This window comes from Planococcus citri, chromosome 5 (genome assembly GCF_950023065.1).
Source record: "Planococcus citri chromosome 5, ihPlaCitr1.1, whole genome shotgun sequence".
Taxonomy (NCBI): Eukaryota; Metazoa; Arthropoda; class Insecta; order Hemiptera; family Pseudococcidae; genus Planococcus; species Planococcus citri.
The window spans coordinates 17139639-17167430 of record NC_088681.1 but is presented as its reverse complement, the minus strand read 5'-3'; the positions used below and the strand labels follow the sequence as shown (position 1 = coordinate 17167430).

Sequence of the window (27792 nt, the reverse complement as noted above, 5' to 3'; positions counted from 1 at the left end):
AAAAGAGTTTGAAATCTCTCATTTTCAGTACACCTTACCGGCTAGAAATGGTTGAAGATACATAGCATGCCTGCGCAACCTTAATTGTAAACCCTGCTTATGGCTTGGAAACAAATGAATCGGATCTGCCAGCCAGCCAGCCTGGATACGACCAATTCCAGTGTTCCCTCGAGCACGAATTTTCCAACGCCACCGACGAGTGACTCAAGTGGGATCGCAACCGGAGCAAGCAGCGACCAATCAAGCGATACCCCACCAAAGAACAAACCATTCGAATCAATGTCCCTTGCTGAACAAATCGCGTTCCTCGAAGCTTCAAAGGCGAGTAACAATAAAGAACCAATGTCTAGCTCGGCGTCTGGTCCAACTGGCAATACAACTCAAACATTACCTGAGCTGACCGACAATGAGGTATCTAGCCAATATTACCGTCCAGAAAAGCTCGGTCCAACTGTGGAGAGACCTAGATCGGCTTCTCATTGGTCCAACGAACCTCTCGACGATGTCTTCCTAGAAGGAAGTTCGACAGAATATGACTTGACGAGTGAAGACGATGAAAATGACGTTAATTCGGAAAACACAGAAAATGCAATACTACAGTCACCTAGTTCGGTGACTCACGTATTCATCGACGATAACACTGTCAAGCCAGATAATGTCGAAATAAACACCGAACAGCCGACAGTCGGTCAACAAGTCATCGACTTTGAGATGAAAGATCAGTCTGGTAACTCCCAGACTGACCAATCATCGAAAACAGACGAAGACAAATCACCAACAGTGAGGATGGAACACTAGTATAGTATCAAGTATTTATTATTCTGCTTTCTGCTTTTTAAAATAGAATTATGCTAGCAAATTAACAACTCGAAAACAATCAAGCAAAAATGTCGTAAAAAATTTTGGAAATAAGTTTTCGAGTAAAAATTCTGAAAAAATGTAGGTAAAAAGCAAGTAGGTATCGATACTTAGCAAAAATTGATACCGAAAAATTTTGAAAAAAATTGAAAAAAAAGGAGTATTCCATTCAAATGATCAAAATTTCAACACGAGGTAAAATACTAGTTTGTAGTATTTCTAGTTTTTTATCTAAAGTAATTGATAAGATTTGAAGATTTAAGAGGCAGATTCATAATTTTGGTAAAATAATATTGTATAATATTGTATACGTTGATCTGGCTTTCTTTTTGCTATGGACCTGCTTTGTTACCATATTTCTAACTCATTCTCTAACTCACACAGGCCAAGTAATACGGTGTTTAAATATCCAAAATCAACGAGGACCCTACAAGTTAATTTCAGGAACGTTATGATCCCGAGTTGGTACCCTACCATCTGGAACGAGGCTTTACCTAAACCCACCAAATCACTACGTGTCCTCGACATCAAAACCGCTGTTGGTAAGTCATTAACATTACGCAAGTCAGTTGAGAGATATCATATACGTCAGATAAAGCATCCATTTGAGTAGGGAAATTCCGCAGGATAAAGCAGGATACAATTGTCCGATGGACTGGCTCAGTGTGGCTTTCAAGGTAGCCCCAGCATTCGAGGAGTTGGGGATTCAGAAGATCAAATTTAACTATAGAATTTTGATGAACAACCCCAATATGTTTAGGTAAATTTTAATGACTTATTGTAGGTTGGCTTCATATTATCTTGTTGTAGCAAAAAAATTATTTGACAATCAGGACAAAATGAAGAATGCATCTATGTAAATTTATATACATTAATTTTTTAGTTGATTATTTGAGATGTACCTGGACTTGATTTTTGATGATCTATTCGGTATAATTTTGTCAATTATTTAATTATATCTGACATAAATTCAGTACCTTGATCTGAAAGTATCAATTTAGGTAAACCGAATTGTGAAATGAAAGTATTTAAAGATTCTGCGACTGTGATAGCTGTGGTCATCTTGTATAGTAAGCAAGTATTGGTTCCCCTTTTCAGTCACTGGTAGTGGGCCAACGATGTCGATGGCAATTCTTTTGAAGGGTTGGTTACGAGTAGTAGTTATCAACATGGAGTTCCTTGCAGGATGTCTATCGATTTTATTAAGTCGACAAGAGGGACATTTCCGCCGGATATAATCACGTATATAGGTATCTTTTTTCATATTTGGCCAATAATAATTTTCACGTAAGTAGCTTTTTATAAACTAGTTTAAAGCCAGAATAACCTTCTAATTTAGAATCATGATTTTCTTCAAGAATTACTTCAATTTTATCTGTAGTTAATTCGGTTCTTGTATTTAAATTTAAACAAACTTTAATATTAGAATTTGCGAATACGAAACAAATGTAAATTATTAAAATTGGTTAATGTTAGCAAAATATCTTCAACTATAAGATAATTGATCGATGCACAAATTTTTGTAAATGCATAAAAATAAATTGCGGTGATGTCTTTTCAAATGAGTGACATTTAACGTTGTCATGATAGTAGGTAATTCGTTAAATTCAAAATCTGTTTCAAGAGGTTCAATCAAAGTTGGATCATTTTGTAAATCGCCAAGTATTTGATGCTGGAATTGATTGGAGCCCCAGCACCATACAGTCTCCAGATGACTTTGATCCACATGGCCACTCAACTCTCTATGAAAAGTGCAATATTATTCTTATTTAATACAGAGTCATTTGTTTCGGTTACTACGTTAAAATCGATTATATTTTGAGCTCTAGCTCATAGAAATTCGTTATATTTTATGTGCAGTAATAAGAGAAATTTGTTATATTTTATGTGCAGTAATATGAACTCTTGACAATGCGTCTGCGTTAGAGTTCACTCGGCCTGGTTAATAAATGATTTCATTCATACTCATACTCTTCTAATTTAAGACGCCATCTCACCAATCTATTGCCTGGGTCCTTACAATTAAATAACCATGTTAACGGACGATGATCAGTAACGATTTTAACTTTCTGACCGTACAAATATGGGCGAAAATGTTTAACAGCCTAAACTATCGCTAGTAATTCTTTCTCGGTGGTGGAATAATTGGTTTTGGCTTTATTGAAAGTGTGACTCGCTTAAGCGACTGGTAAGTCGGAACCTATTTCACCCTGACTAAGTATTGCTCAGATTGCTACATTTGCTACATTTGATGCGTCTGTCATTAGAATAAACTCTTTCTTAAAATCAGGATATTATCATGTTTATGTAATGTGTGGTTACAGAGGAAGCGAAAGGTAAACTGTTCCCGAATGTTGGGCTTATTATACCTGTCGAAGCAGTTCTACGTTATCGGCGATTTTTCGACTTGGAAAAATTTCAGCATGTTGATATGTCATCAAGTACGTTTAGACTCCATTTGATTACGTACAATATCCATCGCTGAGTTACTGTCCGAAGCCAGCAGAGAAGTCTCCAAGTGAAAACCTAACGATTTCAGCAAGTTACGCTGAGCACTAAGTTCAGTAATCGCATCAGCCAGAGCAACTCATTCAGCTTCTGCTGAGCTACGTGCTACGCTATGCGCGGCTTCCCAGATTTCCATTGTATGGCACGACAATAAATCCAGAGGTTGAAACCCTATTGGTGACATCACCGGCATGATCTGAATCGCAGTACGCGGTAAGTACTGTATTATCGAAAGCTTTGAAACATAATTTACGCTCACAGGTACCTTTCAAGTAACAAATTATTCTTTTACAGGCGACTACAAGAGAAGCAGAAGGCTTGGATTGATACCTGGAAACCAAATTGACCAAATAGGCAATATCAGGCCTAGTCCACATCGCTATATAGGACAGGCAACCTATCATAGATCAACATAAAGTCTCGAGCGAAAGGTCCCTGAAGGCGTTACACTCCGCAATTTATGTCTTGAAACTTCGATAAGCAACCGGTTTGACATAAAGACTATGAAAATTATATACTTTTCAGTAAGTAGTTCTATTGTTTTTACTTTTATCAATATTTTGATACTTCTATTTTGAAATTTGTATCATATTTGCAACTGCATTAAATTTGTATTATATTTGCAACTGCATTTCAACGTTATTTTATTACATTTTATATATTTTTTATTTTTTTGTAAACTGGTATTTGTCACCCAGAGACAGAATAGTATACACAAAAAAACTTTTAAAAACATCGCAAAATTACGATTTATAGTTAGGTAAGTAAACTACGTTGTTACCCGGAGGCAGAACTACGCAATTATATTTCATTTTTCATTCAATTCATATATGTAACTAAATTCAATTATGTTGTTACAGATCTGGATCGGCATCATCATTTAAGGGTGTCCTAGTTTTACTTGACCTTGAACCTGCTCCTCCAAATAAAATCGAGGATTTCTGTATGGTATATGATCAAAGCGCCAAGAGGAGTACCTTGTCTGACCGTTTAGAATTTAAATCAATTTCATGATCAAAGAATACCAAGGATTTTATATGTATATCCTGAACAGTACTTACGTGTATAATTATGATATGAGTGCAAAATTGAGATACTTATGATACCAAAATTGCAATTGCAATTGTGACAATCGTTGATCAAATTTAATTCGAAATCTCACTTTTTTCTAATGATTCATAAATGGCAAACAAAATTTCAATTATAATTTAAAAAATTACTTACTAAATAATTTTTATTAACAGTATATCTGGAATCATGGTACAAACAATTGAAAGGTTAATGTAAAATTACTAATTAACTGATTTTTAGTCAATGCTGCATTTAAAAAGATTCAAGAATCAAATGTTATGCATTCAGCGGACCAGTGGTCTTTTTCACAATATACTCATTTTTTTCTTCACAGATTGTACTTTTCTTGTAAGTAAAGCTTCCGCGGAATATGGCTCCTTTTTTTTCCGTTGGGTCTTTTGTCGCTGATGCACTGAATTTTTCTTTTCTTCGAATGATCTTTAGCAGCATTGTTCGAAAAAGGTGTGATGTTAAATTGTGTCAATATCTTTACCAGTGACATTATTATGTTTACCCCATTTCATTATTAACAAACAAATGTATCATGATATTTCTAATAATTTAGTTTGCTATTACTGAACTCTATAGTTCCGTAATTACGCGATCGCGAATTTGTTAAGTGCGATAAAGCAATCGGTTTATCACGAATTTGTTAAGTGCGATAAAGCAATCGGTTTAGTTTCCACAACCAAAGATGCCTCCGTTGGACTTGCCGGCAGCAGCGGATCCGAACCAGATGGAGAATGCGAATGTGCTGGATCTTTTATTCAATGCGGCATACGGCAGAATTTAAATCAATTTCATGATCAAAGAATACCAAGGATTACAGTATTTCATTAATTTCATGAAATATGTTTGTAAAAGATATAGTAATATTAAGTAATGAAAATTAAAATCTCAATTAAAAAACATTACAAGTTTGCTGATAGATAAGAATAATCTGAAGAGTAAACAATTAAATACATATAATTATATGGTTGAGAGCTATTTAGCAATCACTGAGGTTGGTAACATTTCATCGTAAATTCCCGTATCTGAAAATGAATAGTTACATATTTCATTGAAACTACCGAAAAATCCTCGCCCCCCATTGGGAGAGAATCTGCCCATCCGCTGATTAACCTGCTTAAACCAGCGGATTAATTCGAGTTTTATCGATTAAAACGCAAAACGTTGCTACCAACAGGCTGATTTATGCCGCGGTTTTTAAAAACGCCTAAATGTACTCGTGTGAATTTTTATGTTATCTAAAATGCGCGAATTAGTGCGCAAGATTAAAAACCTGATGAAGCCGCTATCGAAAATCTGCACATTATTCAGCGAAATACTGGCAGAATAAAAAACCCGCCAAACTGGCCGAAGGGATAAAAAGATGCAGAAAGCATCATCCTACTATTCCCATTACTAAAACCTTGAACTCCAACTGAACACGAAGTAAAGCTTTCTCGATACATTGATTTCAAAAATATGTATATCCATGCGGCTATACGAGTAGACCCACGAATCACTTTTTTGCCAAGATACCCTTTCGATCCTAAAATTCTGGGTAAAGATAGTGAAAAAGCTATTGGAAAAATGTGCCTCCAATTGGTTCATAGACCCTGCATAGTAAATGATGCTATAAATCGCTCAAAATCAAGACATAGTGAAAAAACGTACTTTTGTCTACACAAAAACTGCCATCAGCCAATCGTACGCAATGACTTGCTTCAAGTTGGTTTATACAAAAAAAGTGAATTTAGATATTCCAGCTATATGCTATGTTGATGCTAGTTACGCAACTAATGACCTACAGGTTCACTCTACAAGTGGGATTCCGGTGAATCATAAGGGTACTCGTCAAATGAAGACAAAATATTTTTTCGTGAGAGAAGAAATAGAAGATGGTACTATTATCATTGATAAAATCAGTCGGGGTTGCTGAAAAAAAAAACAGTCTACAGCATAGGCGACGCCAACTCCTTTCCTCTCCTCAACCACTACTTAGCGTTTTTCAACCTAGCGTAGTCCACAGTTGGATCAGTTAGTAAAGATTGTTGTCTGAGAAGGACATTCCAAAAATTCAAAATTTGAAATAAGGGTATGCAGCTCTGAGGGGATTTGCAGAGGTTCTTTTATTGCCGTTCTTTTTTGCATCCAGCTGTTTCACAACTTTTATGACCTGACCGGTCTTTTGAATTCTATGTCAATGGAGATTTATTGCACACCTGCCTTTTTCATGCAGCTGTTTGTTTGTATTATCTTTCATTAAGTAGTCTCCAGGTGAGTGTAATTTTAAAATCCCCTTTTTTTGTTTATCTGTGGTAGTAATTTGAAAGTTCATTTCTTGTTCTGTTCTCGTAGGTTCAGGCTGTTCTATTTATAATGGCGGATAATTTTGAAATTAACGTTAATATTCGTCGATTCGTTCAAATGTGAGTATTTTATTTATTTATTTATTTATTGCAACAAATCTTTATGGGAAATTTCTGAATTCCGGTTTCCGGTGTCTGTTTAGTTGTATTTCGCTCGAACGATATTTGCTTTTTGAATTTGCCCCATGGCCTGCGTATTTTTTGCGACCGCTGACTTTTTGGAGTTTGTTTTTAATTTTTCACCGGCGTCACCACTGATACGAATTGCCCTCAACGGAACGAATTTACCAGAGGTAATTGGCTGCTGGAATTTACCAATTCTACTTTACCATCTTCGACGAATTTCGGGTGAAAACTGAAACCCTCTTGCAATTAGCGAATAGATTATGTTTTTCCGCTTGCTGTTGTTGCTCTAGGTTAGGTTATCGAATAGGAATATTTTATTTATAGTTAAGTATACTAATTTAAGGTCATTTTTTTATTTTGTAAGTTTGTAGTTCAGAACTGTGTCAAGTCTCTCTCCTTTTATTGGGTTTTTTTTTTTCAAAAATTGGTAGCATTTTTGACCATGTCTAAGTTGTCAGGATGTTTTGATGTCATATAGATTGTACTTACTCACGAACAACTATTAACTTTTTGTGATAATAAAATGTAATCTTACTTTGCAGCAAATCCAATGCTCTTATTGCGGTAAATCATTCCACCGAAACAAATTATCTGAACATCTTCAAAGTGCCCACCCCGAAGGAAAAATTCGGTGTGAAATGTGCGATTTGGTTTGTAACCCCAAAGAAGGTGCTAGAAAGCATAAGGAAAGGGATTTGGAGAAGCAAACTGGTGCGCAGGCCTGTAAAGTACCCAAGCTAAACCCAGTACTTAAACGAATGGTGAAGCCAGCAATTACAACAATTTTGGAACAACCAACAGTTAAAATAGAACCAGCTATTGAAAGAACAGAAATTCTGGTCGTCCCCATTGGCGTGGAACAAATAAAAGAAGAAGTGAAAACAGACAACAACTTGGTCGGGGAGGAGATATCCGCCCAATGCTCAATTTTTCACTCAATAACATGATTTCAGAGTATCCTGGTCTAATCGAGCTCGACAGGGTCGTGATTTCCATGTGTCGAAGTTGTTACGCCTCGACAACAACTCGTCGAAATCCAAATTCGGATATTTTTGTTTCCATCCCTCTTCCACAGGGACTGTTCTCTTGGCCTATTTGTGTCGCGATAATACGATTTAATGAACTCCATGGTAGAAAGTCGTCATGAAGAGCACCAGAACGTGCGCCTATGTATAAAAATGGGTAAATACAGATCTATCAACGATCGTATGCACCAAAGACTATATGACGGTCACTAGCACCAAATATAGGAGAATAACTCTACACACGCCAAAACGACAAGTTGAGACGTGGATAGAGGAAAAAGTAGCTGAACGACTAATACGTCGCGTAAAGCTACTCACGCCGATAAATTTAAAGTGTTTACACCCTTACATAAATCCAAACGCTCTCATTGGAACAATAAATCACTTTTAGATGAGAAAATTTGAAAAAAATCCAACTTTTTTAAGGAGACTGTTTAGCAGAAAATGTTCAAGTATTTAAGCTGAATTTCGTCATGTTGATGTTGAATTTTCGAATCGTTTTGATACTCACAATATGCAGAGCCTCCAGAAAATATTTGAAAATTCAATTTTCTCAAAATTTTATTCCATGAAAATTGGAAAACTACAATTTACCCCAGGCAATAAACTAAAGGCAATTGAAAAAACTCTTGTAATCAGTGAATAAGACTTATTGGCTTGATTAAAATTTCATTGTCCATAAGGACAACGACTATGAATTTATGTGTCCACTGAGTTTAAATGGATGAATGCAACACCGGAGATGCAGTTCCCGGTAATTATAATATGAATTTAATTACTTAACAAAATGCTTTAATAATACTTATTATGATATCTCCGTATGTTTAGAAATCTGCGTTCTCGCCATCATGATATGTTTGAAATAATTGCCCATATAAACACGCTCGAGCTGGAAGTTGCACGCAAACTTACTGAGAAAGATGTGTAACCTGCAGTATTTCATTACTTTTGAGCTATATCACCTATATAAACTTAGGATGAAAATCTAAATTTAAGCTCAATTTTGAACAAATCGAGCTACGTCGCTCGTCTTTTTTTTTGGCAAATTAGAGAACAGCAAACAATTAATTTAATTTTTTTTTCAGATTTGACCCAGTCGAATGATGAAGACGATCTGTAATCCAATCTCTAATTGAAGACCTGCTACTAAATTTATAAGTATGTTTTAATGTTTTTTTATATTTTTTTTGCATAATTGTATAGGTTTTGTTTGTTTGTTTGTTGTTGTTGTTTCATGTTCTCATTCTAATTAAAGAAATTTTTTTTTGTATACTTGAGTCCTAATTATTTATTGATTATTTTATACAGGTGTTGTTGTTGTCGTCATCTGTTCATTAACATGTTTACACTTTGTTGGTAACTTTTCTATAGGTTGTAATGACGATGTTGATACTTATGTAGGTTTTACAGTGGTACAAGGGTCAACTTTCTGTATGATATACCAACATGAGTTTGTCTGTGTAATTTAGTTTTTTTTTTTTTGATTTGCTGTGCACCAATATTCATCAAAGTACTCATCGCTGTCCATCATTAATGTGAGCTTTTCTGGTGAAAAAAATTACCTACTTAGATTGCAGTGAATGCATACAGCTGAGCAATCCACATCTATTAGCTTTTCTGGTGTAATAAGAGATTGATTGGTTTTCATTTGGTTTTCATTTGACTATGATACCACACAGAAGCTATTGTTTTTGGCGCCTCTTCTGAAGCGTCATCTCAATTCATTTTGCCCATTGGGCTGAGGTATGTACTTCCTCCAAATCCTTTTGTTCAATTCCTCACTATTATAAAAATCTGCATTTTTGGAATACATCATATTCAGCTCATTAAGATGGGTAAATTTATAAACATACTTACTCATCGGCAATGGAAAACTAAAGCTTATGGATCAATGTAACTTAGTATAAGACAGAGTACTTTATACAGATATTTCTAAACTATTTTGCTCTAATTCTCACAATACATTAATGAAAGACACATGTGTCATTTGAATAAGATTTTAAAAAATTTTTTAATTAAAATAATGAAATCTTCTTGGATTGTTGTACTGATTATATGATCAATATTTACTTCAGCATTGATTTTCAGAGAGCTTTGCTTTTTTTCTGGTGAAAAAAATTACCTACTTGCTTTGTTTAACTCCTTACGTAGATTGTATTTTCGGAGTATGACTGGATCAGCCACAGACTTCGTTTATGAGGAAAACATTGTTTTTTTAAATTGATATTTTATATAAATTTAATTATTAAATTCTTCTGAAATGAAACCTACAATTATCGTGATAATGATGAAAAATCAACTCAATATTGAAAATTGCAGTTGTACTGTAACATTTCTTGCAATCATATCTTTTGACAGTAGTTGATAGAAACAATAATTTTATGTATCACTTGAATAAGATTTTGAAAAATCATTAGTTCACATCTTCATTCAGCATCTTGAATGGTTTTATTTTCATCATACAATCCAAATCTTTGACAGCATATGAGGCCAAAACAAGAATTTGGAAATTATTGTGTGCATTTGAGAGCTGCAAAAAAATTTGTAAGTTTTTCCAAGAGTGCCGTCAGTTGAACATGTAACTCCACTCTGACTGACCTATATCCATGGCAGTTTCATTTTCTTCAATTTTACCGAAGATCCAAAAATGAATTTCAGCTTCTGAAATATTAGCTATGGAGGTTTCACTTTCTGGACTTACTCTTTCAATCAGCTTAGTATCGTTCAAATCGGAGAATCAAGATGAAAATGAGACGATCAGATTTCATCTGTCAACCCGCTGAGATAAAATGGCGAGTAATTAAAAAAATTGAGCATTTTCCAAATTATAGAGCTGAACTCCCACTTGGAAGTGTTGCACTTGGGTCTTTCGTTTTTCAGGCTCCGGCTTCTTTGTGCTTCCGGAGGTCTTTATATTTCATTCACACTTGTCCAGAAGCTCCATCTAGACTTGAGCCTTGACTGCTTCAGTTCCTCATATTCAAACATTGGGTGTAGAGGATTATTTGCCACCTTTTACTTCTCTATTTTAGCAACTACCACAGATTGCCAAACTTATGAAGACAGTTACAAGTAAATTTGTAAAGAATTGTACATACCTAATTTTAAAAAATACAAATACATAAATAAAATCTAAAACATACAGATGAAGAGGTACAGTACAGATAACGATTTGTTGCTGCTGCTAACTGTTGTCGATTTCAATTTGTTATTGAGTAAACATAAACAATTTTTTAATAATAAATTGAGTACATTCTGTTCTCTGAGTACTCCATCATATATCAACAGTGCTTTCGTTACATCTTTTTTATATGCATTTACCACAGACATTAGATATGCATACTTTCGTGTACTCTGAGGACAACCCTAAAGTATTGTTTTAAATTTTGGTGGACCTTCAGTTGCAATGTCACCAACTATCAAAGGGTTTTGAAGATTGGTGTAAACCTTCCAAACATTGTATGGCTTCACCGACCGTGAACTCTCTGAAATCTATAAATTGATATCATCTTAAAAATCCATCTCAGGTAAATGTACTCACCGTTTTCTCAAGCTCTACCTTTCCATTGTTTGACTACTTTTAAACAAAAAAAACAGGATTTTTAAGAGAAATAGAAAAATACTTATGATTAAAAATTACACATATTTCAACAATTATAGAGAATTAATATTCGAAAAGTTTTATTAAAATTAACTTATATTTTAGTACTCTTATGGTCGATTACGAGATCGATTGAACGATACCTTTGTTTGAGATATTTAACTATAAATATAACAAAGATAAAAATAGCGTATAGAACAATGAGGATCAACCCTAGTTACTCTCTAAATTTGAAACAGTGAAATTTCACTGCTTAGCAGTCACGACATTTTGGCTTCTTAAAGCAGTAAAAAATTTACTAAATTGATCAGTAAAAATGATTTTTACTGACCAATTCAGTAGATTTTCCACTGTTTTGCAGTAAAAAACTACTGCTTTTAAGAAACCAAAATGTCGTGACTGCTAAGCAGTTAAATTCCACTGTTTCAAATTTAGAGAGTATGTATAAACGCCCTACGACGGAGACTACGTTCCCAGTTATTCTGTGGACAAAATCGACTACTTCGAGAACTTTCAATGAAAATTAAGCAATTATTACAAATAAAAATTACGTCTGATCTATTTGTTTTTTTTTCTTAAATATTAAAACTCTTTTTGAACTTTTCTAGCAAGTTTAAAAAATGAAAATGTTTTTTTTTTTGTTTTTAAAATTCAAATTCTTCCCTACTTGGAAAATGAATAAGAATACGCCAAAGTGTAGAAAAGTCCGTAGAATTTGAAATGAAACATGTTCATTTTTTAAACTCGCAATATTATGGAATGCTAATTTTTTGTATTTTGAAGGTTATTTCAAATATTATCTCGTGTTATTGATATTTCAATCAATTTTCAGGATTCAGAGCTGGAAGACGTAGTGATCGAGGAGGAGTCGCAGTCGTCTCTCCTGAACCATCAGACCCAGCTGTAAGTTTATGGATTTCCTCACACTTTTAAATAGATCATTGTTGTTTTCAAAAATGTGCAGGAAGTTGATAAATTGTAAACGCTTTTCTTTTATTTTTCGATTAGCCTATACCTGTAGGCGTGGCGGTTTCGGAGAAAGAGGAACGAGAGCTCACCCAGCGTCCAAAATTTCCGCTTCGAATGGACTTATGACGAATTCCTGGAGGAGCAGGAGGAGGAGCAGGAAATCGAGGACGGCGAGGACGAGGAGGACGATTACTAGGATGATGAATATTATGATGAAGTACGCGAATCAGTGTGGGTAAGTTCGTGTTTTTTTTTGAACATGTAGTCTGTTCATTTCTTCAACAAAATTTTAGCTAATCGAAATGTTTTTGACGTCATAGCAAGAAGAATAAGAACAAAGCGAATTCGAGCAGCAAAACGAAGCGCAGCGAAACCAAGGTGACGAGCAGCAAACATAGTTCGAAGCATATGTGACAGCTGACCATAGTTCGAGTTATATGTTAGAGTTATACATACCTTTGAAAATACGTGTGATTCAAACATTGTGTTGGATACATGTATGATTCAATAAAAGTTTTGAACTTGTAATTAGATTGCATCTAATCGTTATTTTTTTTCACAGTCGAGGTGCTTTCGAAGGAGTTGATGAATTCAAGAACGGTTGTAAGTAATAAAAAAAAACGTCATATTGGAAACCGTTGCCGAGGACTTGGGGAAATACAACATGAAAATTGTGTGTTTAGCCGGCTTCAGTCCCCGCGAATCATTTAAAGACACAAAAATGTATGTCGAGTATGTATGAATGTTTGTCTATCCGTATTTTTTCGCTGTTGAATAATTAATTCCAAGTTCAAAAATTGATTGAATAAATTAAATTTTTATTTTTATTATTAAAATTCTATTGTTACCTAATATTTTTTAATTGAATAATTCAAATCATTTTATTTAGGTGAGCATATACATTTTTTCAATTTTTTAGTGTGCGTAGCACACTATTGGTTTCGTTCCGAAAGTTGAAAAATTCTTTGGCTCGAATGTTCTCTTAGAGGAATGGGCCGATTTTTTTGAATCTTTCGTAGGTAGGTGAGGCATAACTTGAGGGAGGGAATGTCGTAATTATAATTGCAATTACTCAATTAGCTTCTTGAGTAATTGCAATTAATTACGAAAATTTGTACCAAAAAAAGAATAAAAAAGGGAAAAGGGCCATATCAAAAGGGAAGCCGACAAAAGCGAAGCCGACTTTAAATTTTCAAAATTGAACAATGAGAAAGGTATCAAAAGCGGCGCCGACAGTCAGTTAAATTTCTAAATTTATGTAACTCCACAGGGGTGATTTTTCGGAAATTAAACAATGGGAAATGTTCTTACAACCCCATGCGGTGTTACATAAATTTGGAAATTTAACTGACTGTCGGCGCCGCTTTTGATACCTTTCTCATTGTTCAATTTTGAAAATTTAAAGTCGGCTTCGCTTTTGTCGGCTTCCCTTTTGATATGGCCTTTCCCTTTGTGTTCGCTTATCTGCCGGTTTTTATTGAATTGAGCGAACACAATGGGTGGTAAAAATTTAATTTTGAAGAGCATGTTGCGGCTCCACGTGGAGCTAAACTTTAAATTTTCAAAATTGAACAATGAGAAAGGTATCAAAAGGGAAGCCGACATCGGTTTTAAAATGTAACACTGCAGGGGTCCTAAAATATTCTTATCTACAGTGTTATCTTTCCCATTGTTCAATTTTAGACTAGATGCCGAAAGCAGGTGGTTACCCTTTCGGAATGAAAACCCACCAGTCATTTGTGAAACACCTGCAGGTGTTTCATTTACACACGTAGATGCTGAAAGCAGGTGGTTACCCTTTCAGAATCAAAACCTCCAGTCATTTGTGATTTTGCTGTGCTCCCAAGAGGTTCTCTCAATCTCTCAGTACTGCAGTGCTTATGCTTTCCTGATATATCGCGTTGTGCTCCGGAGCTTTCAGAATAGCATAGCATAGTGTATTCGGAATCGCGTTGTGCTTTTTTTTTCAAAATCGTGTTGTGCTTTTTTTTGAAATCACGTTGTGCTTTTTTTTCAAAATCGAGTTTTTTTTAAAAATCACGTTGTGCTTTTTTTTCAAAGTTCACGTTGCGCTTCTTTTTTAAAATCGCGTTGTGCTTTTTTTTAAAAATTGTGTTGTGCTTTTTTTTCGAAATCTAGTGCTTTTCAATTCCTAAAATTTGCATTGTGTTTTTTTTCAAAGTTCGCGTTGTGCTTCTTTTTCTGAAATTGCGTGGTGCTTTTTTTCGAAAACGCGTTGTGCTTTTTTTCTAAAATTCGCATTGTTTCTTTATTTTGAAGTTCGCGTTGTGCTTTTTTTTCAAAATCGCGTTGTGCTTTTTTTTCGAAATTGTGTGGTGCTTTTTTTCGAAATTGCGTTGTGATTCTTTTTGAAGTTCACGTTGTGCTTTTTTTTTCAAAATCGCGTTGTGCTTTTTTTTTAAATCTCGTGTTTTTTTTTCAAAATCGCGTTATGCTTTTTTTCCAAAATGGTGTGGTGCTTTTTTTCAAAATTTTGTTGTGCCTTGATTTTTGAAGTTCGCGTTGTGCTTTTTTTTCAAAGTTCGCGTTGCGCTTTTTTTTAAAAATCACGTTGTGCTTTTTTTTCAAAATTCGAGTTGTGCTTTTTTTTAAAAATCGCGTTGTGCTTTTTTTTTAAATCTCGTGGTGCTTTTTTTTTCAAAATCGCGTTATGCTTTTTTTCCAAAATGGTGTGGTGCTTTTTTTTCAAAATTTTGTTGTGCCTTTTTTTTGAAGTTCGCGTTGTGCTTTTTTTTCAAAGTTTGCGTTGGGCTTTTTTTTTAAAAATCACATTGTGCTTTTTTTCCAAAATTCCCGTTGTGCTTTTTTTAAAAAAAAATCGCGTTGTGCTTTTTTTCTAAAATTTGCGTTGTGCTTTTTTCCCTAAAATTTGCGTTCTTTTTTTTTGAAGTTCGCGTTGTGCTTTTTTTTCAAAATCGCGTTGTGCTTTGTTTTTAAAAAATCTCGTTGTGCTTTTTTTCAAAACTTTGTTGTGCCTTTTTTTTCAAAGTTCGCGTTGCGCTTTTTATTTAAAATCACATGCTTTTTTCCAAAAATTGCGTTGTTTTTTTTTTTTTTAAATCGCGTTGTGCTTTTTTTCTAAAATTCGCGTTGTGCTTTTTTTTTAAATCTCGTTGTGCTTTTTTTTTCAAAATCGTGTTATGCTTTTATTCCAAAATCGCGTTGTGCTTTTTTTCTAAAATTTGCGTTGTGCTTTTTTCCCTAAAATTTGCGTTGTGTTCTTCTTTTTTGAAGTTCGCGTTGTGCTTTTTTTTCAAAATCGCGTTGTGCATTTTTTTTCAAAATCGCGCTGTGCTTTTTTTCCAAAATTTGCTTTGTGCTTTTTTTCAAAGTTCGCGTTGTGCTTTTTAAAATGAAAATCGCGTTGTTTTTTTTTTGAAATCGCATTGTGTTTTTTTCCAACGTTCGAGTTGTTTTTTTTCAACGTTCACATTGTGCTTTTTTTCTGAAATTGTATTGTACTTTTTTTTCCAAAATTGCGTGGTGTTTTTTTTTCAAAATCGCGTTCAAAATCTCGTTGTGCTTTTTTTTTGAAGTTCGCGTTGTGCTTTTTTTCGAAATCGCGGTGTTTTTTTTCCAAAATCCGCATTGTGCTTTTTTTAAAAGTTGGCCTTGTGCTTTTTTCAGAATTCACGTTGAGCTTTTTTTCAAAGTTTGCATTGTGCTTTTTTTTCAAAATCGCGTTGTGCTTTTTTTTCACTAAAATTTGCGTTGTGCCTTTTTTTTCAAAATCGTGTTGTGCTTTTTTTTCGAAGTCCTCATTGTGCTTTTTTTTTTGAAGTTCACGTTGTGCTTTTTTCCCAAAATCGTGTTGTGCTTTTTTTTCAAAATCATGTTTTTTTTCAAAATCGCATTGTGCTTTTTTTTGAAATCGCGTTGTGCTTTTTTTCAAAGTTCGTTTTTTTTTCAAAATCGCGTTGTGCTTTTTTCCGAAATTGTGTTGTGCTTTTTTTCCAAAATTGCGTGGTGCTTTTTTTCAAAATCGCGTTCAAAATCGCGTTGTGCTTTTTTTTTGAAGTTCGCGTTCTGTTTTTTTTTTCAACATTTGCGTTGTGCTTTTTTTTCCGAAGTCGCATTGTGCTTTTTTTCAAAGTTGGCCTTGTGCTTTTTTGAGAATTCGCGTTGATCTTTTTTCAAAGTTCGCACTGTGCTTTTTTTCAAAATTGCGTTGTGCTTTTTTTTTCAAAATTGTGTTGTGCTTTTTTTTCGAAATCGCGTTGTGCTTTTTTTAAACTAAAATTCGCGTTGTGCCTTTTTTCAAAATCGCGTTGTGCTTTTTTTTAAATCATCATTGCGTTCTGCTTTCAAAATCCCAATTGCTTTTTTCCAAAGTTGCTTTGTGCTTTTTTTGAAAATCGTATTGTGCTTTTTTTCTCGAAATCACGTTGTGCGTTTTTTTTAAAATCATGATTGCGTTCTGCTTTCAAAATCCCAATCGCTTTTTTTCAAAGTTGCATTGTGCTTTTTTTGAAAATCGTGATGTGCTTTTTTTTCATAATCGTATTGTGATTTTTTTTTAAATCATGATTGCGTTCTGCTTTCAAAATTCCAATCGTTTTTTTTAAAAAGTTTCGTTATGCTTTTTTTCAAAATCGTATTTTGATTTTTTTCGGAATCTTGTTCTATTTTTGAAATTTGCGTTGTGATTTTTTTCTAAATCGCATTGTGCTTATTATTTTGAAGTCGCATTGTGCTTTTTTCGAAGTTGCGCCTTTTTTTGAAATTTTGTTATGCTTCTTTTCCAAAATTGCGTTGCGCTTTCCAAACTAAAGAAGCTACGCACACTGTTACAGCTGCGCTAAGCGCAGCTGTCTAGTTTATTCATTAAATTACCATATCAATTTTAAAAAACTATCTTCTACATCTGCGTTAAATATTTGCTAATATCCTTTTTATCTTGAATTACTTTGTTTATTAGATTAATAAACAATGCAGACAAAATCTTTAGACCATAAGGAAGCCGAATAAACTGATTAGCTCGGCCATCAAAATAGCCTGAGCTGGGGTAAGTCACCATTTTTGTATTGCTTTCAATATCAAGATTGTCCTCGGACATTGGCGCATTAGAAATCTGATTTAAATCATGCATCTTTGTTGTTAAATTTGACTTATTAAGCGCCCAAATTGTTCTTTATATTTTCTCGTTCATTGTAGTCACGGTCTCAAGTGTTATTTCTATTAGGTTTTTCAAAGTGGAAGGATTTGATTTGGTAGTTTCAAACTTGTAAACATTTCCAAGGAAAAAACGGTCCTTTAGCTACATTAGGCTTGAAGTACTCACAAGGTGAAACGTGATCATTATAAAAATAGAGTATATTGAACTCGCGTGTCATTACATATTTGAATTCAAGAGGAGATAATGCTATGACGTCATCCGCACTCCAACCAACAAGTTTCACTGGTACTGCTTCCAAAACCTGCCACATAGAGTACATTCCTGCAGCCAGCAGCAATAGCACACTATATGGGTGTTTATTTCAACAGTTGATTACCACTATTTTTCATAACATATTTTTTAATACTTTATGGGAAAGTTGTGTGAAAGTCTCATATTTTTTGTTAATGGTGGTAATATTTGTACAAATCTCCAAAATTTTGAGTACTTTAATGAAGCTGTAACAATTACTTACTCTCATGAACTTATTTAAAAACTCCTTTTGATCTTTTGAAGGCAATAATGTTTTCAATCAAATGTATTTATCTGCTGCAATTCCTCCCTTTACATAAATTACAATACATATTCAGGAATGGGAATCGTCGCTTGTGAACATGTAGCCAGTGAAGATGAACATTTTGAGTAGCATTTTTTAGGGTAAAATGTACAGTTGTGTTGACATTTTCATCCTCACCGCATAATTTTGAAATTTTTGTTGTTTGGAAGATTTGAAATATGTTGATTATGCAGTTGTGTATGGTCTCAGTCGAGTTAATTTGCAATATGGTGGTATCAGGTGATGCCAAATACGTATCTGTGGACCAGCCATCAAAATACCATGTTACAGCAAAAAAGTCACAACTTATTCGTTATCTGTGGTGTGTTCACAAGTAAGTATATTGAATATGTTGGGCCAGTAGTGGCGGCACTATTCCGAGCCTGTGCTGGCCTGTGTCACAATAATCATAATCAAGAGAGGATGGACATAAGTAAGTAATCTTCTCAACATTTGTCTATGCAGATTTTAAAGATTTATATATACATAGAATATTTTTTAATAATATTTACTTTTAAGCGATTCTTTTTTTTAGTATAATTTATATGATAAAAATTTCATTTAAATTTATTATGAACTAATTATTAGTTATTTGTATTAGTTTATTTATGATGTCACCATCGATCCGAACGGTGTAATTTGTACATTCGCATGCCATCACCTCTACCATCTCGCGTGTGCAAAAGATTTAGCGAAAACCAAACAAGATGGAAAATTTATGTGTCACCGAGAAGGATGCAAGAAAATTCCAACTAACAAAAATCTTGTTGAACTCGAAGCCACTAGAAGGATGTATGTACCATGGAAAGATAATTTTAGATTAGAGGGCTTGAGTATAGTAAGCATTCCGGTGCAATTGAATTCGCATTTTGAATTCTGGCAACAGTACCTTGCAGCCTATCAAAATGCGTTAAAATTTCGTCGCAAATTTGATTCAGTGACTACTGGCCTGAAACGTCCTACGCACCACAGTGGGCTGTGAGCACCCTCAAAACGGGCGTAATTCAAAAACTTACAATGAACCCTAAAAAAATGGTATAATGATACCCTCCCTTATGTTTTTGGGGTCGCAGAATACGAATTTGACAATATTTTTTTTGTAGTGGTGGGGGGTGAGGGGGTTAGGGGAGCGAAAAATTCAAAATTTGACTATAATGATGTGTGATATGTCGAAATGTATGTTTTTGAGGGTGTAGATCACGAATCTGACAATATTTTTTTCATAGGGGTCAATGGTGGGGGCTGAAGGGGGTGAAAACGGTGAAAAATTCAAAATTTGACTATAATGATGTGTGATATGTCGAAATGTACCGAATATGAATAATTCAACTAAAAGTGAGTAATTTTCATCAATTTACTCGATTTTAGTTGTTATAAAGTAATTATAGAGGTATAATTTACGTTGAAACTCCGTTTTTTGCCTACTCTGCTGCATAAATATCAATAGAAAAAATTTTTGCACGTAGATGCACGGGAAATTCCAGTGGCTGGTAATACTTAAGATAGTGTATTACAAGATGTTAATTGCCATTTTTGCCCTAAAGTGCCCCCGCGACCTCCACAGTCGATTATAGTGAAAAATCTTGGTGAATTTCGTTGAAATGTGACAAATTTTTTCTTCCAGGGACTTTGACGGCTCCCCAATAGAAAATTCTTCATCCCCCACCCTTCACCCCTTCTACACCCTCGAAAACGTACATTTTGACATATCACACGTTATTATGGTCAAATTTTGAATGTTTCACCATTTTTACCCCCTTCATCCCCCACCATTCACCCCTACGAAAAAAATATTGTCAAATTCGTGATCTACACCCTCAAAAACATACAATTCGATATATCACACATCATTATGGTCAAAATTTGAATTTTTCACCCCCTTCATCCCCCACCATTAACCCCTACGAAAAAAATATTGTCAAATTCGTGATCTACAACCTCGAAAACATACATTTCGACATATCACACATTATTATAGTCAAATTTTGAATTTTTAAACATTTTCACCCCCTCAGCCCCCACCATTGACCCCTACGAAAAAAACACTGTCAGATTCGTGATCTACACCCTCAAAAACATACATTTCGACATATCACACATCATTATAGTCAAATTTTGAATTTTTCGCTCCCCTAACCCCCTCACCCCCCACCCCTACAAAAAAAATATTGTCAAATTCGTATTCTGCGACCCCAAAAACATAAGGGAGGGTATCATTATACCATTTTTTTAGGGTTCATTATAAGTTTTTGAATTACGCCCGTTTTGAGGGTGCTCACAGCCCACTGTGCGCACTGCTTTTTGTACTGGTAAGTAAGTTACTAAGTTCGTATCATCTGAGTTCCTGTGTATTAATTTAAAAAAATTTAATAATTTTACATCATGCAACACCTGTCATTTTAGTTGAATCTGTGTGCAATCTTTGCACAACCTTGTTCTAATCAATTGTTAATTCCCGCCAATTTTCTTGATAAATGCACATAATTGTAATTTTTTTGTTTCTAAATTATAGAGGTAATTGTAATATTATAGTGAATTAGGTCGGATATTTAGGGGAAAAACATACAGGTACATAAAATGTGCACCTTTTGATCATGTAAGTAATACGTTGTACAGACATATTTAATTTATAACTATGTGTTCATTCAATTCAGACATATTCGAAATTTAAATGTAGGTACATTTTTATCATGGAAACTGAGAAGTATGTCGATGAAGTCATTTATCAGATACCTAGGGCCCTTTGTAGATGGAACGTTGGTTGATCTCCTCTGAGGCTCTTAAGAAGAACTAGCACTCTGAAATATCAAAAAATGCAGGTCTAGGGATACATTTTAGCAGTATTATATCACTGTGCAATTGTGCATGTTCATTAAGAGTTGTTGACTAATGTTTTTAATTTTAATTGGGTAGCAGGATTTCTTCAAGGCTACAATTTTAGGCATGATGGATTGTTTTTAAATTTAAAAAAGAAAAATGTTGCGTTTTAGCAGTATTATATCATCGTGCATTAAAATAAAAGTAGAGCAGCTAAATAAAAAGCATTGGTAATTCTGGCCAAAGTGTGTAGATCATTTTATGTACATATCTTGACCAGAATTTTACTGAAGTAGCAAACTGTTCGATTAAAAGCAACTCTAGTGATTATGATGGATATTTATTTTAGGATAGTAAAATCCTGCGGTGGCCGGATGAAGGGATTTCGTCATGTTGGCGATTCCTCATCCAATAAATATCAAGATTTTAAAAGAATTTTATTTGATAATTTTTTATTGATGAAAATCGAGCAAAAATGATGTAATACTCACGTGTTGCTTTTCAAGATGTAAATATTTACCTGCAACAAACAAAGAGAAATATGCTCGTTAACAACAGTACAAATGTTCGATCTTTGAGCTCATTTCTCTTTATTTATTTGAAACAGAAATGAAAATGGAGTTTAGAAATGCCGTCGGAAAGAAAACTAGGACTTTCCAAGAAAGAAACGGCAGATCGCCATCGAACCCTCACATACACCGACTCTTTGGCTACAGAGGGCAAAATTATGCTACACACACCACGTGTAGTAAATCACGAAGATCATATATCTGGTGAGTACCATGAATTTAATTTCATTTAAAATAAAAGTTGAAGCAGCGGCTCTACATTTCTTAATGTTTTTTTTGGGAGGCTCTTCTACTGGGCAAACTCCCATAGTTTACGAAATAGTTGTGTGAATTTTATCTTATCAGATAATAAGACTGAATAATTAAAAAGTCTGAACTTATGTTAAATTAGGTTTTTTAAACCAATAGATATTTTTCATTTATTTTCCTCAACCGAAAGGGAAACCCAATGCCAAACCCGATGAACCGAGTTGGCTATTTCAACGAACCTCTGGATCGAGAAGCGGCCCGCCACTTCCGGTTCTACAGGCAAGAGATGTACCATACCACTCTTCACGGTGGTGTCAATAAAAGACCAACGGGAGATCAGTTGCGTTTTCATAAACGAATAATGAAACACTTTTATTGCCTATGAGCAGAGGAGGACAGATTTTTAAAACTTCGTACAATTTTAAAAATTGTGAGAAGAAATATTGTTAGAAAATTGAACATCAATTCTTTCTTTTTTACAAATTGGAATAAGTGTCAGATGCGACCTAATTTTCTGAATTATTATTGACTCGAGAATAAAAATAATCGATCAACGAATTGATTTGCAAATGAATTAGTTCAGTAAGTAAAACTCCAAAAACGATACTCGAAAATAAGTAAGCAAAAATAAAATCAAACCGTGAACTCCACCTTGATTGCATAGCCACTGGTTGATCTATACTTTCATAATCGTTACTGCCTAAAGACGCATCAGCGTAGCATTCAATTTCAGTATATTCTTTAAACTTTCCAGTGTAGCTGAACCCAAAATTTTGAGTTCCTTTAAGATAACTAAATACATGTTTTACTCTAGTCCAATCATCATTTGTGTAATTGCTCTGCTTACGACTTAATGTATTGACCGCTTAACTTTTAAAAAGGCAATGAATAGATCTCAATCAGAAGATTAGATCATAGGTACTTTGAGTTGATGAGATGAAACAAACCACATCCGAAGAATAGTTTGTGTTTCATTACAAATCGTTAGAAAAAAAACTACACACACACGTATCATTTGTAGTAATTCGTATTGCGTTTTCGAACACGAATACCTACTTTATTCAAAATAAGACAAACAAGTTGAATATTTCCATTACACGATTAAAGAAAATAGAATAAACTCTAAAGTTATGATAAATTCATAAAACTAGAAGTAGATTAATACCTAAGTAAGTAAACATATTTTTAAAAAAAAAACGAGTAAAGTACTAATGTAAGAATTTCATATTATGTCACGAATTGGTGAGTAGGTACCATTATTCAACGCATTTTAGGCGGTGAATTGAAAGGTTCGACTATCCTTCTGAAACAAAATCGTTTCAACGGTTTTAGACAAGTTGTACTTGTTTTACTCTAGTCCAATCATCATTTGTGTAAATTGCTCTGCTTACAACTTAATGTATTGACCGCTTAACTTTTAAAAAGGCAAAGTAGTCTATGCGTGCATCACATACAGCTATAAACAAACGGATCACAAGGGTCTTAAGGATGCTCGTGCATTCCAATGCCCACATGCGGATTGTTTATGCTGCATCCTATCGCCAACGTTAAGAAACTACAATTAACTGCAGTACAGCAAAAGCTGCAAAATTTAGTAGCTCAAAGCAGCTATGAAAATTTGCAAATCTGGAGAATAATCAGAATACCGATGAAATGGTAAACGTTCCTGAATTGGTAAATGTTCCTAACCAGCCTCCTCCACAGCAAAGACCTCAACGAGAGAGGAGACTTCCAACTCATTTACAAGACTATTGTTCTATGTTAAATAATATTAGATTCGATAATGTAGCTGCCAAAGTACCTACTACCTACCACACGCGTCACGCTACACGTACGAGTAGGTAGAGGTACTAGGTAGGTCTAGGTATCACCTGATGGCCTGATCATCAGTGGTCTGCGCGAAATGCGAAATGCGAAATACGAACGAACGTTTTGAAAGGTACAACATACCACATCGATGGCTTGGTATAAAAACCTCGTAAGTCCACGTTTTATCGAAAATGCGTTTTTTGTGGTTTCTAAAGTAAAAAAGAACGAGAAATCCAAATTTGAAAACCTCGTAAGTCTAAAACGCATTCTAGTGCTCCAAACTGCGTAATTATAAACCACGCAAGTCCAACACGTGAAAAATCCAAGATTAAAATACACGTAAGTCGGACATACGAGGTTTCTATGCTCACCAACAACAAAGTTGTAAATTCAAAATACACGTAAGTCCGACATACGAGGTTTTTATGTTCTCAGACAGCAAAACTACGAATTCAAAATACACGTAAGTCTGACATACGAGCTTTCTATGTTAACCGACAACAGATTTGCACATAAATACACATTAAGTAGGTATGACATACGAGGGTGCATCATGCGAGTAATTACAAAGTATTCAACAGCTGATAATAAACAGCATGAGCATGTTGTGTCGGGTTTAGAAGTTCAACATACGATGATCGTTATTACGTTAGAATTTTTATCTTGAGTTTTATTATTTGTACCATGAATGCTCGTGCTAAAACGTTAGTTCATTTAGAATATAAGTTGAAATTTTTATCCTGAGTTTTATGCTTCCACCATGAATGCTCGTGCTAAAACGTTAGTTCAGTTGGCATGTGAAAAGGCAGCTGTTGAAAATACCAGTAAGTCACTAAATTTATATTCATTATGATAATATCAACATTAGACTACATGCACAATGATCTTTCTTTGCATTTAGCTGGTATTGTTGAAGGTATCGTCCCTCCATTAGATGAATTTCATGACGATTTCGAGGATGATTTGGAGTTGCAAAAAGGTTTTAGAGTTTTAGCTTGGCTGGAATCGCAACAAAATACTAATGAAAATGATCGTGAAACATCAGAGCCAGTTGCCGATGTTATTCTCAGTAAAAATGATCCTGAAGTACAAGAGCAGATTGAACTTCAGATGCATGAGTCTGCAACAAAAAGTTAGTAAATAGGTACCTACATCTATTCAGTAGGTATCAATATAATCCATAATCGATATGTTATAGCCTATAGGTATACTATGATTTAAATTACCTATACAATTTATGTTGAAGGTCCTACACAGCAGATCGAAATCATCTGTAACAATTTAGGCGATGAATTATTCGAGTCAGACCCTGATGATCCGTCATACATTCCTGATTCAGACCAAGAGGCTAATAATTTGAATAGTACGTTTACCATTGAAAAAGCTGTTACAGGTAAATGAGAAAAATTTGAGAAATGCTTTAGGGAAAATTAAATATTTTAATGTTCATTTTATTCTGTCATAGACGAGGAAGGAATTTTTCCTTTAGAAAAATCTACTATAGACATAGATTCAGCGACTGATAATCTTAAAAAAAAGCGAGATCCTTCACCTTCACCAGTGAAAAAAAAAAGGGCCAGAAAAGGACACGCTGATCCAGAGTCATGGACTGTTGAACGAAATCAGAAATTACGCGAAAAAGGTGAATAATAAATTAACAATAAATTTTAGTAACTTGGCAAAACAAAAAATTTGTTATGTTTTAGATTACACCTAGATTTTTTTTTGTACATTTTACCCACATTTTGATTGTTTTTTTTTTGGTTTATTTTATCCAAAATTTTTCCAGTTTTTTGTTCATTTTTTGCTCAAATGTTTTCGCTTTTTCTCAATTTTATAGAAGTTTTTTCATTTTTTGAAAGGTAATGAAAATTTATGATAATTTTCTCTTTTTCAGGATTATCTTATAATGGTCTTGTGAAAACACCATCTGGAAAACGCCAATATGTAAAACCTCGAAGTGCTCGTAAATTGCTTCCTAGGTGTGACTGTAAATTGAGCATGTCAGGAAAAGGAATAGTTCAATGTCGTGAAATGACTGATGAAAATCGTGAAATCTGTTTCAACGAATTCTGGTCTATGGACTGGTCAGCAAAGAAAGCTACAGTTCGAAGTTTAGTTACTCATTCATTACCTAAAGACACTCGACATCGAAAGGGAGCTGTTTCTCGAAGAAATACATCACTTCAATTTCATCTTACTATACAGAATGCTGAAGAACAGAAAAAAATTCGAGTTTGCAAAACCATGTTTTTAAATACCTTCGGTTTAAGGGAGTGGACAGTTCTCAACTGGGTAAAAGTCGGATTTGATGAAAAGGCACCTAAGACCAATCATTTAAGAACCGCGAATAGTGAAAGAAGACGTGGCATCGTAAAAGATTTCTTAGGATTACTACCAAAAATGGAGTCGCATTATTGTCGTAAGGACACCTCTCGCCTATATCTTGAATCTATTTGGGACAGTCTGAGCCATGTTTATCGTGAATATCAAAAGTATTGCAAGGAGAAGGAAGAGAAGCCTCTTGATTACACAGGATTTAACGATGTTGTTGAGGAACTGAAGATAAGTATATTCAAGCCACGGAAAGATCGATGTGATTTCTGTGTAGGCTATGAGAATGGAAGTTTAGTTATCAGTGATGCAGATTATCAGCTTCATCGACAGAAGAAAGACATAGCTCAAAATGAGAAGACTGCCGATATTAAAAATCTAGAAAAGAAGTTTGTTTTCTCTATGGATGTTCAAGCTGTCATGGTATGCCCATTGATGAAGGCATCTGCTGTGTTCTTCAAAACGAAACTAAACGTACATAATTTTACTATTTATGACCCGAGAACTCATGATGGTTTATGTAACCTTTGGGACGAATCAGAAGCTGATTTGCAGTCAAGTGTCTTCGCTACCATGATTATAGACTATTTAGAACATTTACCTTTAACGGAAGGAGATGAGATAATTATGTGGAGTGATGGTTGTACTTATCAAAATCGTAATGCTGTACTGTCCAATGCTCTCTTAAACTTTGCCATGAAGCGACAAGTAACTGTAATACAGAAATATCTCGAGAAAGGTCATACGGAGTTGGAGTGTGATGCAATGCACGCATGCATCCAAAGAAAATTCGCTAAAAAGAACATCTACTTACCTAGCACCTACCAGATGTATTGTGAAACAGCTAGGCTGAAATCAGATATCAAGAAACCTCATCCATACGTTACAAAATACTGGCACTTTGAAGAATTCTTTGACTTCACAAAACTTTCTTGGTACCCATCTATCCGACCTGGAAAGAAAACTGGCGACCCATGTGTCACTGATATTAGAGCTTTGCGCCATGGACCAGATGGAGTGCTATCTTACAAGCTTGACCATTCATCTGAAACATGGGACGTATTGCCGACACGCAAGAAAGCTCCAAAGAAAGTTCCAAATTTGATTCCAAAGCTATTTTCTACTCGCCGACGAATTAAGGATACAAAATTTCGCGATCTCCAAAGTTTAAAGGCTGTACTTCCTAGGGATACCCACGATTTTTACGATAACTTGCCTCATTAGGCATCTATTTTGTTTTTTTTTATGTTATTTACTTTTATCATTTCATTCGGTTTTTTAAATCGAAAATGCTCATTCAAAATAATAATATTAAAATAAATCAGTTGATTTTATTTTCTGATGTTTTTTGTTTAACAAAACTTTGAGCTTATTATGTCAAAGAAAGTGCAATAATTTGGGAAATGAATATTGTAAACCATGTAAGCATAGGAATTCCATTGGTTATAAATTCGAAAACCTCGTATGTCGTCTTTATAAAGCTCGTAAGTCTAATAATTCCTCCATTATAAAGTTGAAAACCTCGTATGTCATGGTTAAAAACCACGTAAAAGTACTATAACTTCTCAATCATAAGTTTAAAAACCTCGTATGTCGTTTTAAAGCACTATAATTATCTACTTATAACAAACTATTCTATAAAATATCATCAGACCATATCATTAAGACCCCTAAAATATAATAATGCAATCTAAACCTGCAAATAACAAGATCTGCATGTTTTAAACGTTTTTTTGCTCTCCTGAAAAATTTACAATTTTGGACTTACGA

The 27792-nt window shown here is 34.4% G+C and overlaps 1 protein-coding gene and 2 long non-coding RNA genes across 3 annotated transcripts; 2 read left to right on the top strand and 1 right to left on the bottom strand.

Moving 5' to 3' along the window:
• Positions 1-12462: 12462 nt before the first annotated feature.
• On the top strand, positions 12463-13165 carry LOC135849330 (uncharacterized). The gene is made up of 3 exons (XR_010559521.1): positions 12463-12747; positions 12833-12951; positions 13075-13165. It is a non-coding gene; the product is annotated as an uncharacterized LOC135849330 (long non-coding RNA).
• A 1420-nt stretch (positions 13166-14585) lies between these two features.
• LOC135847361 (uncharacterized) lies at positions 14586-18070 on the bottom strand. The gene is made up of 2 exons (XR_010559158.1): positions 16251-18070; positions 14586-15089 (listed from the first exon to the last, which is right to left on the bottom strand). It is a non-coding gene; the product is annotated as an uncharacterized LOC135847361 (long non-coding RNA).
• Positions 18071-25589: 7519 nt separating this feature from the next.
• LOC135846299 (uncharacterized) lies at positions 25590-27437 on the top strand. Its single transcript, XM_065365301.1, has one exon. The coding sequence runs from the start codon at positions 25690-25692 to the stop codon at positions 27244-27246; it is 1557 nt and encodes a 518-aa protein (XP_065221373.1). The 5' UTR covers positions 25590-25689; the 3' UTR covers positions 27247-27437.
• Positions 27438-27792: the final 355 nt, after the last annotated feature.